Source organism: Peromyscus maniculatus, chromosome 19 (genome assembly GCF_049852395.1).
Source record: "Peromyscus maniculatus bairdii isolate BWxNUB_F1_BW_parent chromosome 19, HU_Pman_BW_mat_3.1, whole genome shotgun sequence".
NCBI lineage: Eukaryota > Metazoa > Chordata > Mammalia > Rodentia > Cricetidae > Peromyscus > Peromyscus maniculatus.
In genome coordinates this window covers 57244754-57260132 of record NC_134870.1, presented here as the reverse complement: position 1 = coordinate 57260132, position 15379 = coordinate 57244754, and the positions used below count along the sequence as shown (strand labels likewise).

Genomic DNA, 15379 nt, shown 5'->3' with positions numbered 1-15379 from the left:
CTGGAGAGAAAGTCCTTAGCCAGTTAGCGAGCCAGAAGTTGAGTTTTGTACCATCATGAACATGCACGCTGCACGTGCTGGAGCACTCACATGAACTCACAGTCAAGAGAGGTTAAAGGGCCTGAGCCATCCCTGGGAAGGGAGGAGGCTCCTAGGGCAAATCACATGTACCAAGATGTGCAGGGAGTTGAGAAAACCAGAAACATCTGGGCACGCACGAGATGGGGCCCTGAGCTTCAAAAAGGGCTGGGAGGCAGCAGACAGCTGGAGACCAGCTGCCTCACAAGGAACGACTACAAAGGCAGATTCTGAAGGGCAGCGAGGTTGAGTCACGGAGAAGCCACTGTGTGCAAAAAGAAAATGCAAAACAGCTACTTGAAGCCAGCTCAGGACAGGGCATTTAGGGATCCTGTACATGAACTAGAGGGCATGAGCGTGGGGACACCCTTGAGACTCTGAAACATGTGGAGCCTACCCATTGGGAGGGCAGCGCAGATCAAGGGACATCAATCTTTGGGGAATAAAGTTTAATCGGGATAATAATTTACGGACCATTTTTCACTCAAAATTAAAATCACTGCAGTTTGCCCCATGGGCAAAGAGTATGAGAAAAGGGCAGGGAGGTATGGCATCTCTCTTTATCGAAATGAAGGCGCTCCCTGACAGTGGGTACCGCCTTTTAGCTACCAATCCTTTCAGATGTGGGATTGTGGGGGAAATAATCACCAGGAAGCTGCCTTCTAAGTTTTCATTGTAGAGTTGGATTTCCAGTTGTCTGTACACAGTTGGCTGTGGGTTGCCTGAGTTGATATAGAGATGAGTCTTAGAAAAAAAAAAAAAAAAAAAAAAACATGGGCAGGATGGAGCCTGGAGAAGCCCAAAACAGAGTCAAACCATCAGAACAGCAAATGCATGCTGCTGAGTGTCAGGGCAGAAACCCATGCTGGGGCCTCTGGGGGAGGGGGGAGGTGTTCAAATACAGATAACCCAGAGCTGACCCCTCCCACAAGAAATGCCTCTGTGTTGGGGCAGAATGATCTCCAAGGACAGAGACACTAACAAAAAGAAGAAGAGAGACCAAATGGCAGTTCTTAGAGGCCTGTGTAAGATTTTATATGCTGAGTTCATTTGTCCCTGGGGTCTCGAGAAATCTCCACCCCCGGGAAGTAATTCCTGGGTTCTCTGCACATATTTCTTTCTAGACTTCAGGGCAGGATCCAATCCCCTGTGGTCTATCAGCTATAATAGGGTCTGAGTCAATGAGAAGCACTCACCTGTGCCCCACCTTCAGCAAGGAGCACTTAGCAAAGGGGAGAGAAGGGGCGGCTGAGAGGTCTCATTGTATCTTTTGTTTTGTCTTTCTTCCTTCCTTCCTTCCTTCTTTCCTTCCTTCCTTCCTTCCTTCCTTCCTTCCTTCCTTCCTTCCTTCCTTCCTTCCTTCCTTCCTTCCTTCCTTCCTTTCTTTCTTTCTTTCTTTCTTTCTTTCTTTCTTTCTTTCTTTCTTAGTTCCTTGAGAATCTCATACAGTTTCATATACTCTGCACCTTGGCCTGTTATAATTCTTAATCACCATCTACTGCAAACAGAAGGATCTCGAACGAGAGCTGACAGATGCCCCAATCAATGGGCCTAACACTAAGTCATTAGGAGTTGGGTCAATACTATGTTCCTGTAGCAGAATAACAAAGTAGGGTCCGTGCTATCGGTTCTTGGCCTGATAATGGTGGTATAGGTCTCATCTTGTGGAGCAGGCCTTAAGTCCAATCAGAAAGTGGTTGTTATCACTCTGGCTCATACTTAGTTAGCTTTCATGCATAGCCCAGGACCACCTGTCTAGGGATAGTGTTGCCCACAGTGGGCTAGGCCCTCCTGCATCAGTTAGTAATCAGTACTATCCCCCACAAACATGTCAACAAGCCAATCTGATCTGGGCAATTCTTCAGTTGAGGCTTTTGTCTTAGGTGAGTCTAGGCTGTGTCAAATTGACCAAGCTAACTAGGACCCTTGAATGTCACATCATTACTCACACAACCTTATAAACCATCTAACAGGGCTGGAGGGATGGCTCAGTGGGTAAAGTGTGTGCTACACAAGCATGAAGACCCAAGTTCGGATCCTCAGCCCCCACATAAAAGCAAGCTGCAGCAGCACATATCTCTAACCTCAGAGCTGGGGGTGGAGACAAGCAGATGGGGGGGGGGGCTTGTCAACCAAGCAGCCTAAGCAAAATAGCAAGGTCGAGCTTGAGGTTCATGAGAGACCCTGTCTCCAAAATAAGGTGGAGGGGCTGGAGAGGTAGTTCAGCAGTTAAGAGCTGAATTTGAAGCTGGATTTGAATCCACATCAGGCCTCCTGGAACTACCTGTAACTCCAGATCTAGGTGATCCAGTGCCCTCTTCTGGCCTCCTCAGGCATCTGCATGTACATGGCACACATACGTATATGCTATCATGCACACATAAATAAATGACTGAATGTTTTAATAAAATAAATTGGGGAACACTAGAGGAAGACACCAGACACACACTCACCTCAATACCCCCCCCATATACATGCAAAATAATAATTTGTAAAAGGGGTGTTAATATTTTAGATTATGTTTACTATATGTGTATGGGTGTTTTGCCTGCATGCATGTCTGTGTACCACATGTGTGCAGTGCCCAAGGAAGCCAGGAAAGGATATTGGATCCCCTGGGAATGGAGTTAGATATGGTTATGAGCTGCCATGTGGGTGCTGGGCATTGAACCTGGTTCCTCTGAATAGTGACCAGTGTTCTCAACAAATGAGCCATCTCTCCAGCCCCCAAATAATAGTTTTTTTAAGATCTCATAGATGATGATGTCCTAAAAAGCGCAGATTGGAAACCATCTTATGTCACAAATCTGGGCTCTGGGGCTAAACTTGATGGACATCTGGTCCATTCTCAGACAAAGGTGTTACTAGCAGACAGAGCAGCTAGAGTGCAGAGGACGGTGATTCACTCACTATCCGGGGCCTGGTGCAGAACAGGTGGAAACAGGCAGGCCTCTTTATTGTACCACATTCAGAGATACCTGATTCCTCTAACAGTGGCACAAATGGGAAAGGTCCTTGTCATTTGCTAGAACAAACCATCTGGTGCTATCACCACCAAGCCTTACAGAGACACAAAGCTTAAAAAACTGAATGGAGCTGGAGATTTTCTCCCATTTCCTTCCGCCTCTTCCTCCACCACCCTCCATACACAGCAATTTCACCTGAAATTCTGAAAGAAGGGAAACGCCACCACCAGCTCTTTCACACCCCCCAGAAGTGTGGTCCTTACAAGATTTGCTCTGAATTTTCAATTTACGATCTCCACCGAAGTCAACACATAGGCGTAGAGGGGTTTGGTTTGGGTTTTATATTTTACAAAGAAGCATCGTTATACTGGTGATCAGGGGTCTCTAGGGTAGAAATTGGGAAGAATCATTAATGTTGATAGTTTTGAGAAAGGACAGGGTCTTTGTGCACCCAGAAGGTCCCCGTCCTAACTCAACTGCGCGACCACGGAGCCGTCACTGCCTCAAGGCACGTTCTCCCCTGCCTCTGATGACGCTGGGGTCAGAAAGAAGAAAAAAGGAAGGAAGGGGGCCAGCAATCATTTGTCCGACAGCCATGATGCCACAGGAAGTTCTTTGCCTGAGAAGTTAGAGCAGGTGACCAAAGCTGCTGGGTTAGTGCTCGCTGACTGTGTGACTTGAGACCGGTCCCTGGGGACACTATTGGTCTCCAGCTCCAGGGCCCCTTTTACCCTTGGAAAACATTTCAAATTTTTCTGAAATACAACATAACAATGCAAGTTCTACCTGCATTTTTTTTCCCTTCTCCTCTATCTGTGCAAGTACTCAGACTTGAAAACATGACCAGCTTTCACACCCCCCACGCAGGGAACATTCCTTACAGTATCTCAAGGGTGAGTAATTTCATATCTGAACAAGCAGCTCAATAGTAAGCCATGCTTACTTCTGGACATGAGGCAGCTAAGCATTTCCAGCTGCTTTGGACAAATTAGTCAGCCCAGTATTTCACCGCTTTTTTTCTTTTTTTTAAATAATGAAGATAATGATTATTGAGTATAAACACATGATCTTAAATCACCTCTCCCTGTCTGGTATATGTTTTGAGTTTGGGGGAAGTTCTTCGGGGAGAGATATTTCTTAAGCTTTTCATTGTCCAACATCTACAATGTTAGAGTCGGACAAATTTAAAATAGAAGTCCAGGGCCGGTGAGCTGTTTGTCATACAAGCCTGATGGCCTGAGTTTGAGCCCAGAATCTATGTAAAGGTGGAAGGAGAGAATTAATGCCACAAAGTTGTCTGTGTGTCTCCATGGAGACAAATGTATGTCTTCACATGCATACCATGGCATGCACACACAACATATGCAATACATTTTAAAACTAAAATGATGATGATGATGATGATGATGATGATGATATGGAAGGCTAGCAGCAAAAAAAAGGGGTGTGGTTTCAGGACAGCCTCTGACAATTGAAAGAATGTCCTCTGGCTGGGTGATACAAGCCATCTGACAAATCAGTGTTCAGTTTCTTTGATTTTTATCTTTGGAAACCCAGAGCTGGAGCCAGTTGAGACACAAGGGAGTCTGCGTAGCACAAGAGGGAGACAACGTAGGAAATGTTGGCTCCACCGTGATTAGCTCACTGGTCTTTATTTTTCAACTTGTGTTTATTTTCTGATAAAGTTACCGTGACCCCGGGTGTCACTCAATACAGTTCAAAGACTCAGAAACGACCAGGTGTTTCAAATAACTCTCAAGCTCTGATAATAATAGATTAGGGATTTCTTAATGTGGGCAATGTTAAAACATATTGATATTGTCTCTTACTGCCGCCCCCAGGTGGAGGGGCGGAGGAGATTCCAGAGGAGTTTTCAAAGCACCCCCCACCACGCCCCACCCCCTGGGTTGTAACGTGCCCAGACTGAGTTCCCAAAACAGCAGTCAAGTTTTTAAACAAATATACTTTATTCGCTTGTGTCAATTCCCACGTGATGCACATTCTTAGGCTTTTCTCAGTTTATTTGATATCGTTACCCTAATATCTAAGCCGTTACATTTTTAGCATTCACCACGTTTAACTCTCATAAAAGTTAGAGCTCCATGCCCCCGTGTGGCTACTTGGGAGTACTGCATCCTTAAAAATCTGGGAAGTCAGCAAAATTGAGCTCAGAGCATATTTAAGATATACAGTAAGTTTAGTGGCGTGTCTTCCCTGGACCGGCCCGACCACATCTGGGTGTTCTCAGCAGAAACTCCAATAACAGCCTCCCTTTGTGCCTGCCCCATGTCCCAAAGGGCCGGCTGGGCCCTATAGTTGTGAGGTCTGCGCACAGCATTCTGGGTGATCAAGTAACCTTCCCCCTCTAGGTCTTACTTTGCTTATCTGTAAGGGAGCACTAAAGACACGCCAGCTCCAGCAGTCCATGATCCAGATAATATGAGTCCAGAACCAAGGGACGAGGCAGCTTTATCCTGTTGTGCAAATATGCAATTTGCACCGACACTTGGAAAATTCAGCTGGAAATGGGCAAAGAGGGGTGCAGAGATCAGCTTTTCACTCCTGTACGTGTACCCTCAATGGGTGGCTTGGCCTTCCACCAAGGCCAGATGTGAATTGTGAAGCAGAAATGTTCATTTTTTTTTTAATCTCCCGTTCATAATACCTCACACAGTGTGTAGCTCTATAGATGAAGAAGGGTGGTGGGAAGAGTGGCGTCATGATTAGTGTGAACTGTCCACTTGACACACTGTGAATCAGCTGAGAAGTCTCCCAATGAGCCAACATCTGAGTTGAATTAATCTACAGGCATATGGGGTGGGGGGCGTGCCGTGATTATGGTGATCATTAGTTGAAGACCCGACCTAAAAGTGGCTAGCATCATTCTGGACCGTATAAAAGAGAAGAACGTGATCTGAGTATAAAGTCATGCCCTATGTCTCTGCTCTTGACTGGATCTGACCAGCTGCTTCCATCCCCTGCCACCTCGATGGCCCCACAGTGACAGGCTATGACCTGGAATTGGGAGCAAAAACAAGCCCGTTTTCCCCTAAGTTGCTTCTGTCGGGGTATTTTATCACAGCAACAGGGAACAAAACCAGCACGGACGGGTGCCCCGGCAGTGGATGCGTGCTTGAGAAAGATGGATAGCTCTGAGCGGAGGATTGAGTTCTGCCCTTCGTGGTGGAAAGGCAGACTCCTTAGCTAGCTTCAGATACCCTCACAGCAGAGAGGGAAGAACCCCTACAGAAACAGACAACGGCTCTCTATGTCTAGCGGGTTTGTAGATACACAAGGACAGTGGACGGTGGCCGTCTCTCCTGGCTGAATGATGCAGCCATCGGAAGGAGGACTCATCCCCTTCCAGCTGTCCTCTCCTGCAAAGAGCCCTGTTTTCGGACTCCATGTCCTGGGCCCCACTCCGCTGGGCCGTGCTCCCCCTGGATACTGCACTGTCCGAGATGGGGAAAGGCAGTCAGTGGTGTGTGAACTGCTGTCTGAGTGTGAGAATTTGTGCAGCGTGTGAACGTTGGCCCTTGGGGAAACAATAAAATCACGTCAGACTTATAGAGCCGCCCTTCTAGAAAGCACCAGCAAATGCCCACATTTCCACACATGAAAGCTGCTAATTAAAGGGCCATAACACGTGTTTTCACACACTTGGATGTCTAAGAACAGCTGGCCCCAAAGAGTAGCAGGGCCTCTCTCCTCTGTCCCTTCCACTCCCCCCCCCCCCCCCCCCGTGACCCTGGGTCATTCTGGATCAACCTGAGGACCATAAAATCGTCAACACCTACCCCTTACACCTCCCGTGGTCGTTCTCTGTACCCCGTGCCCAGAGACTGCCCTTTAGTGCCATCTCTCCAGGCATGTGCCCTGCCAGCCTCCCAGATGGAGCTGAGCCTGTGTCTTTCCCCAGGGCACGAGGAGAAGGCCGAGAACGAGGTGAGAGCCGGGACTTGCTGCGCGACATGCAAGGAGTTCTCGCAGATGAAGCAGACGGTGCTGCAGCTGAAGCAGAAGGTACACTGAGCTCGGCAAGGGGCAGGGTGAAGCCCGTGTCGGGGTTTGGGGAACGGCGGCTGGGTGAGAAAACAGACCGCCCTAGCTGAGCGTTGCGGTTAGCGTCAACCAGACGGGAACTCTGGATGTTTCCCCGCTCCAGAGCTGCTGACCACCTAAACAGCAACGGAACACAAGGCGAAGACCCAAGGAGGGCGTCACTCTATCAGCCCTGGCAATGGGTACATACAAAGTCGTTGAAAAAAGTCATTAATACTTCTTGTAGAAGGTATCGATTCGCAGCCCCGGGCAGACCTAGGCAATGCTATTTTTATCTGTTTTATTCATTGAAAACGTTCTCTCTCAAATGTTCTCTCTCTCTTCTGTAAACCGGCGGCATCCTGTGGTGCCTTCATTTTCTCATGTAACTTTATGGTCTGGGGGAAAATACGCATCTAGGAAATCAGTCCTCTGAGTGCCTCATGGCACCAGGAGTGAGGACCAACTCCCTTTCTGCAAGACTCCGCCTGATGAGTTGGGCACCAGGGCGCTGCTAATGTCATCCAGCTGTGAGGAAGGGCTTCGTGATAGGTCTTAGCAGCCTGGATTCTTGGGTGACTCTCCTGGCTTGGTGTTTATTACACCTGAGGTCAGTACACTTGCTGGCTTGTCAGCCACTCTGAAACGGTTCTTCAGCTGCCCAAACATAAACGTACGGCTTTGTTTGTTTAATCACTTCCACTCAAGGCTCTCAGGAGATCAAAGTGGTGTGTATAATCTGTTTAACTTTGGCAGCCAGTTATTCTAAAGGGTAAAAGGGTAAACATGAGACACCCTCTCTTCCATGGCCAGAAGAGTGGCAGCCGCCCTGATGAGAAACCCAGCTACCAGCTAAACCATGGGAACAAGGGGCGGAGAAGGGAAGCGGCGTTTCCGACCTCTGATGCTCGGGCTGGTGAGGTCATGACCGACGTTAGCAGAGGCTTGTATGGACCTGGATGTCACACAGTTGTATAGTCCAGAGGAAATCATGGACCTCATCATAAATAGCTCGTGATATACTAGGCAGAAAACCTTGTCTGTGTGCCAGGATAAACAAAGGGAAAGAAGAGGATATCTCCCATACAGCTATCCCCAGGTGACACTTGAATTGATGTTAACATCTTTAGAGGAAACCCAGAAGGTTTGTAGAAGCATTAAGCTTGCCTTTCATAGGGTAGAGCATCAGGCGTGGGGGAGATAGCTGATTATGGTCTCAAGGCACAAAGCTGGCTTCACTTTCCTTCCCTGGAAATAACCTATGACCTTACACAAATTCTTTCCAGCTGGAGTGGTTTTAAGGCACTTGATATTGTGAGCTCTTCTAAAACTAGTTGCTGGGTTTGGCCTTCTTTTAATTGCCCACCAGTATTGTATGTTCCAAGCAAGCCGACTTATGTTGAGATACATAAGACCCTCAGAGGTTCGCTGACATTTTCGAGGAATCATGAGGTTATCTCAGCCTTTATTATCTCTCTCTCTCGTGTGGTTGGGTTGAGCAAGTATTGCTCTACCTTATGCCTCACTGTCCCCATGCACACGGCCTGAGCCCTGGCATTCGTGGGGCATTAGGAGGTGTGATGCTTTATGTGTATGTATGGGGGGTATGTGCCTGCATATGTGTGCAGGGTTGTTTACCCATCTGCGTGCCTGTGTGGAGGCCAGAAGTCAATATTAGTTGTCTTCCTGCATCATTCTCCAACTTGTATTTTGAGACGGAGTCTGCCACCAAACCTGGAGCTTGCCATTTCAGCTAGACAGACTGGCTAGCAAGTCCCCAGAATTTGTCTGTCTCCATCACCCCAGAGCAGGCCTATAGATGTGTGCTTCTCTGCCCTGCGTTTATATGAGTGCTGAGGATCCTGGCTCAGGGCAAACACTTGCCCACTGAACATTTTTCCTATTTATTTTTCCTTTCCTTTATTTTCCTCCCTTTCCTTTTCTTTCCTCTTCCTTTTCCTTTCTTTTCTTCTTACCTTCCCTTTCCTTTCTTCTTCCTCCCTTCTTCTTTCAAACAGGTCTCATCTGTAACCAACCTAGCCTTGAACGAACTATATGCAGTAGAGGATGACCTTGAACTTTTGATCTTCCTGCCTCTGCCTCCCAAGTGCTGGAGTCACAGGCACGTGTCACCATACCTAGCTGAGGGTCAATTCTCTTTAAAAGATACCTCCTGGAATATATGGCTTCCTGTCACATGGGAAGCAGTTTTATATGCAAAATCTCACTTAACTGTCACCATAGCCTTGTAAGAAGCATGCTAGCATTCCCAGAGATGCAGTGCATACTCAAGAGGTCAGACCTAAAAATCCACACCTTCTCCTGAAGCCTGGTGTAGATCCTGATTTGCTTTGAACATCCACTTTCTACTGCTGATACCATCTGTTCTTTTCATAGAACACGAGGCATTTATTTGCCCGGATAAACATTGTCCAAGAAGTGGTTATATGAGGAGGGAGGTGCTGGAGAGCAGCCAACCCCACAGTATGAGGTGATGTGCACACATGTTGAACTACACCATGAGCATACAGGAGTCAGAATTCTAGCCACAGAAAATGCTCCAGGCCAAATCCTTTGGCTCTTCAGGGATCAGTCGGAAAAGAAAGTCACATAAAACAGCAACATGCAGGATACAAGGAACCTACAAGACCTGTTGTCATTTTTTAACTAGCAAGGTTAACCGCAGTGTTCGAGTGAGGATCGCTGGGTGGTGGATTGCTTGGTTAATGTAGACATTATGTACAAGTCAGGACAGTGGGTACATTTTAAGGAAAGGAGGAGAGTGGTGGAGGGCACTTAGGGAAATCTGGGAGGGCCGGGAGGTCTACATGTTGGCTTGAGTGTCTAAGCTACATATATTGGTTCTATGAAACGTCCTGTTTGGGGCTTATACCATCCCTTCAGACCTCACTGCCTCTTCCCCTTCATTTTTTTTAAGTCAGAAAAGGAATGTGATTTGATAAAAAAGGGAGCTTGGGGACAGGTAAAGTGCCTGCCTTTCAGCTTTGGTTGATGGAGGAAGAATGAGAGTCCACAGCCTATTGGTTTCTCTTTAGAAATTTACTCCCATGGCTAAATGAACTGCAAGAGTGAGGCAGCTATTGAGGACCAGGGGAGAAAGACCCCAAAGGGAGAGGCATAGCACATCAGCAAGCCTGCTCAGCAGCTCAGAACCCACCAGTGTGCTCCGCCTCCAAAGGCCACTGTACAGGGAGCAGGGGACCTCTCCCCTCCTATACCGGCCATCCACAGTTAGCCCATAGTGAGCAGTCATGGTGATGTCACAGGGATTTGATGAGCACCCACTCTGCCCTACAGTAGCCTGAGGGACAAGGAAATACAAACAGTATGGAGTAAGGTCCTGCCTCATCAAGTAAGTTGACATTTTACCAAGAAACCAAGCCAACAGCGTGACTTAATGGTGAATGGAGGGAATGGGAAGGTAGCCAAGCTTGAGAAGTCGGAGGTCAGTGAGGTGCACACCGTGAGCAGGCTCACTGTGATCCTGGTTCACTTTCCTACCAAGCACATATGCAGGGTCTGAACTGACTTCCCCAGCTGTATCACACCACACACACACACACACACACACACACACACACACACACATACACACACACACACAAATACATGTCATAACATTTTTAAAGAAAAATGTACATATGCACCATGAAATTGTATTGAACCACAAAGAATAATAATTTCCAGAAAGGTAGGTGCACTGGAGATTAGCATGTTTAGTGAAATGAGCTAGACGCAGACAAAAAAAAAAAAATGCATACTTTCTTGGGTAAGTTTCTATTGCTGTAATTAAGACCATGATTAAGCAACTTGTGGTGGAAAGGGTTTATTTGATTATATATAACTCAACCAAGGTCCAGCATGAGGGGAAGTCAGGATGGGAACCTTGAGGCAGGAACTGAAATGGGCCATGGAGGAACACTGCTTACCACCTCGTTCATGATGGCTTGATCATCCTGCTTTCTTACACAACCAAAGACCGCCTGCCCAGAGGTGGTACTGTCAACAGCGGGCTGGGCCCTTCCACAGCAATTATTAATCAAGAGAATGCCCCACAGGCTCGCCTACAGGACACTCTTCTGTGGGCATTTTCTCAGCTGATCCTTCTTCCAAAATGACCAAAGATGGTCAAGTTGACAAAGAACAAACCAGAACGAATGTTTTCTCACATTTGCAGAATAGATACATAAAGATATTCATGCATGTATGTGTGTGTGTACATGCATATGTCCGTGTGTGTGTGTGTGTGTGTGTGTGTGTGTGTGTGTGTGTATGTCATGAAAGCAGAAGATAGACTTGAGGAAAGAAGATGAGGAGGGAGGAAAAAGAGGCTCATTGGGGTGAATATAGTACCAAGTACATGATGGACTTGGAAGAAGTAGCCTTTATGAAAGGAGATAACACATGTTAAATACAATGTCAAATTAATTATTGTCCTTAAGAGATTTACAGCAGTGCCTGCTGCCTGGACCAAGCTCTGTATCTACCAAGCATGTGCTGAACATTAACAGTGAGTGTTCTGTATTTGGTATCCTGCCAGCTCATGCCAACAGCTCTCCAGAGCAGATGCTTTTAATACAAGAAAAATCTGATCTGAGAGAATAGCAATGGGAAGTCCATTGATTGACACTCAGGAAAAGTTCAGGCCCTGCTCATGTTGCTAAAGTCTTGCCTCCAAACACTCCCACCCCACAAGCCCACTCCCTGATATTTCTGGAAGAATGTAGCTGGTCACACCCACTACCTTTCCTTTCCACTTGCCTTAGGAGTATGGAGCCTACAGGCTGCAGGAACATCAGGGTTGTATTCACTGGCTTATCTTATAAATTGAATACAACTTGAACATTGGAGTTAACCAAAAGGAAAAAGCAATAGGAGCCGTGTTAAAAACCCAGCCACAGTAGATCTCCATCCCAAGCCAGACGACAGGATTTTGAATATGAAGATGTGATCATCTAGTGACACACTTCTCATCTTGTAGATGTGGAGGTGAAAACGTGGAAGGCTAGAAGACTTTCCTGAAGTTGCCTCCTGGGCACAGAGCCAGGAGTGAGTGCAGGCAGAACCTTCCCACTGGGCAGTAACCATGGCTGGACACTGGATCCAGGCATCCATTTCTGTGTGCAACAGCCCTCATGGGCAAATGTTACCAACTTGTTTATAACAAGAACGAGACCCTACAGATGGACCTTGGCAAGGCTGACATTTCAGTGTTGTTCTTTCCAAAGCCAGAGCCCCATACTAGGATTCATATCTCCATGTCTCAACTGGTGGCTAGTGGCTGGATTAGGCTTCAGTGGCCAGAGTTGAGCCATGGTCCCAGAGAGTGTGTTTACTTTTGCTACTCCATCATGTTCTTATATTCATTTTCAAGTTGTCGCTGTCTACAAGACACCAGCAGCATTTTATTGAACACCAGATCACAGCAGTGTCCTCTTATGACTCTAAACCGTGAGACCTGATCTGAAATAATGCAATGCTGATTCTCAGGGCACACAAGGCTGCCTCCACCCATCTCCTCTATCCGTGAGGAAATTAACTTTGCGGCTGTTCAGTTACCATCAAAGCTTTCCCAGATTCACAGGTTGCCCGACTTCAATGAATGCTAATGTCACTGGTCCATGCAGTCTTCTGGCTTCCTCTAGGATGAGAAATCCAAGAGAGCAAGCAGAGTGGTATCCTCAGAACCAAGAGTCTCAGAAGCTACCCACTGCCACCTTTACCACACTCTATTCATTAGACACAGATAACCAATCCAACAATGAAAACAAGCCTCACCTTTGAAAGGAGTGTTGAAGAATTTGTGGACATTTTTTTAAGACACCAAAGTTTCTACTGCCCATTTGTTCTGAAGGTTGGCCCTGAATGTATATATGAACGGCCACCCACAGTCTTGTTCCTGGTTCCCAAGACTGAACATTCTTTAAGGGAAGGGGCCATGTCTTGTTCACCACTGGATCCATAAAACAAAGCACAGGTCCTGGCATACAATATATAATAAATATATGTTTGAGTTATAGAGTGGTTACTTGAAAGGACTGGAAGTACAAAGCCTGTTTGTTTTATTAGTCGTGGTAACTGTGTTCTGTGGATCCCGGCAACTCTGAATGAATGTCCTGGCTTCAACCACTGGCTCACTGAGGAAACTCATGCAAGAAGTTTGCGCTGGACAGCTCCTCAGCTAGACAGGATCTCTCTGGCCCCTTTACACTCTGACTAGCTACAGTTAAGAGCAAAATCATGAGAAGATCTTGCAGCCTCTACCAAAGACTCTAACATAGACTTCCTCACGGAACAATGCTGACTTTCTGCTCCCTTGTCTTTATAGATTGCTCAGCTTCCCAACAGTGCTGCTGAACTGGGCAAGTACGTCAATGGTGACAAGGTGCTGGCCTCAAACACCTACCTTCCAGGACCTCCTGGCCTGCCTGGGGGGCAGGGCCCTCCTGGTGAGTATGAAGAAGAGCTTAGGAAGCTGGTGGCATTTCTGCCCTCTCCACGCACTAGAACATAGGCTGACTGGGAGCTCACATCCACCAAGGTTGGACAGGGCTCTCTAGCTTCCTCCAGTTCTCACAGGTGAAAGCTGATGTGCAGGGCAACGTGCCTGTACAATGACGGGCCATGGGGGGAGTTGGGTTCTGTAGCTTGGGAAGAAAGGGTTAATTTTCTGAGATCAGATAAGACTCCTAATGGTCGTTTTAAAACCCAATAATGGTACCACACACCTGGAATTCCAGTACTCAGGAGTCAGTGGAAGAAGGATCATGAGTTAGAATCTAGCCTGGGCTACATGGTGAGATCCTATCTCAAAAACAATTAAGTTAATGAGAAGCCCCATGAAGACTAATATTTAAGTTCTTCCATGGTGATGTATTGTGTCCCCCCAATATACCGTGTCTCCCAATAAAATTTACCTGAGGATCAGAGGAAAGAGCCAGCCATTATATTAACATAGAAGTAAGGCAATTGTAGCACATGCCTTTAATCCTATCAATTGGGAGGCAGGGATCTGTCTGGATCTCTGTGAGTTCAAGGCCACACTGGGAACAGAGCCAGGCATGGTGATACATGCCTTTAATCCCAGCACTAACCATAAAGGTCTGGAGGTCTGTACAGATAGACAGGAAGTGACAGAGCTGGGCAGGAAAAGGAAGTGATGTAGCTGGGCTGAGAGAGCAAATGAGAGAACAGAACAGAAAGACATATAGGTGTGGGTAGACAGGAAGTAGCTCTCTTTTTGAAGCAGTGGAGTTGGTGAGGTGAGGTTAGCTGTGGCTTTTCCTATTCCTCTGATCTCTCTCAGGCTTTAACCCCAATTTCTGGCTCCAAGTTTTTTATTAATAAGACCTCTTAGCAATTTGTCTACATTCTTCCTAGGAAAACCTTAACATACAGAGTAGTAGACTCATAAAATCATTCAGTTCTGCAGAATCGCAGCCAGCCCCATAGCCACCTTCCCCAGTTCTTTGTCTATCGTCTTTTCTTGCTTAACGCATTTTCAGCGATATTCTTATTCCTATTATATTGTAAGTGGGATTTGTTGAAGTATAGATCACACAATGAGGGTAGGCCATTCCAGGGTTGAGTTTTAGCTTTTGACAAGTATGGACTCCCCTGTTACTTATGCTCACAGTACAGGAAGTTTCCACCATCCACAAAGTTCCCTTGAGGCATGGACCACCATGTGCTCTCCCCATACCAGCTCTAGGTATCCGCCAACTGCTTTCCTTTACCAAGGCTTTTCCATTCCCAGAATGCATTTCAGAGGACCCGCACAGCTTATGTTCGGTATGGCTGTCATTTTTCTATCAGCACATGGTTTCAGAGATTCTCCCTTACTTTGTTAGAAGATACAGTGAGAACTTATTTCTTCAAGTTCTGAGGTGTTTTACACTTTATTGTGAACCTCTCCATATACATCAGTAGAGTCTTTCACACTAGTACAAGAAATGACATTAGTATTAGTAGGTGACACTAAACCATGGCTGTCTGGTGCCTCATTATCAACTCAGCAGTGTGCTGGTTCTGACCTCTGATGTCCTAGCTGGGAAGAGGTGACATATAATGACTACAGAGGAAAGTAAGCCAGACTTACCCTGGAATCCTAGCACTGAGGAGGCTGAGGCAGGAAATGGCTGTGCATTTGAGACCAGCCTGGGCTGAAGAGTGAGATTCCATCTCAAAAAAAAAGCAAACAAACAACAACAAACAAAATCAAGAAAGGGATTTACCTTCCTCCCAGTCAGAACACAGGAGCTTTTTATTATCAA

The 15379-nt window shown here is 46.6% G+C and overlaps 1 protein-coding gene across 6 annotated transcripts in view; it reads left to right on the top strand.

The window, feature by feature from the left end:
- Ccbe1 (collagen and calcium binding EGF domains 1) overlaps positions 1 to 15379 on the top strand; it is a 261885-nt gene that overhangs the window by 224686 nt on the left and 21820 nt on the right. For all 6 annotated transcript variants that reach the window (XM_042263829.2, XM_076555391.1, XM_006970060.4 and 3 more), the window contains exons 6-7: positions 6964 to 7067; positions 13435 to 13555. In XM_042263829.2, the coding sequence (XP_042119763.1) occupies positions 6964 to 7067; positions 13435 to 13555 (225 nt within the window). The remainder of the gene's footprint in view (positions 1 to 6963; positions 7068 to 13434; positions 13556 to 15379) is intronic.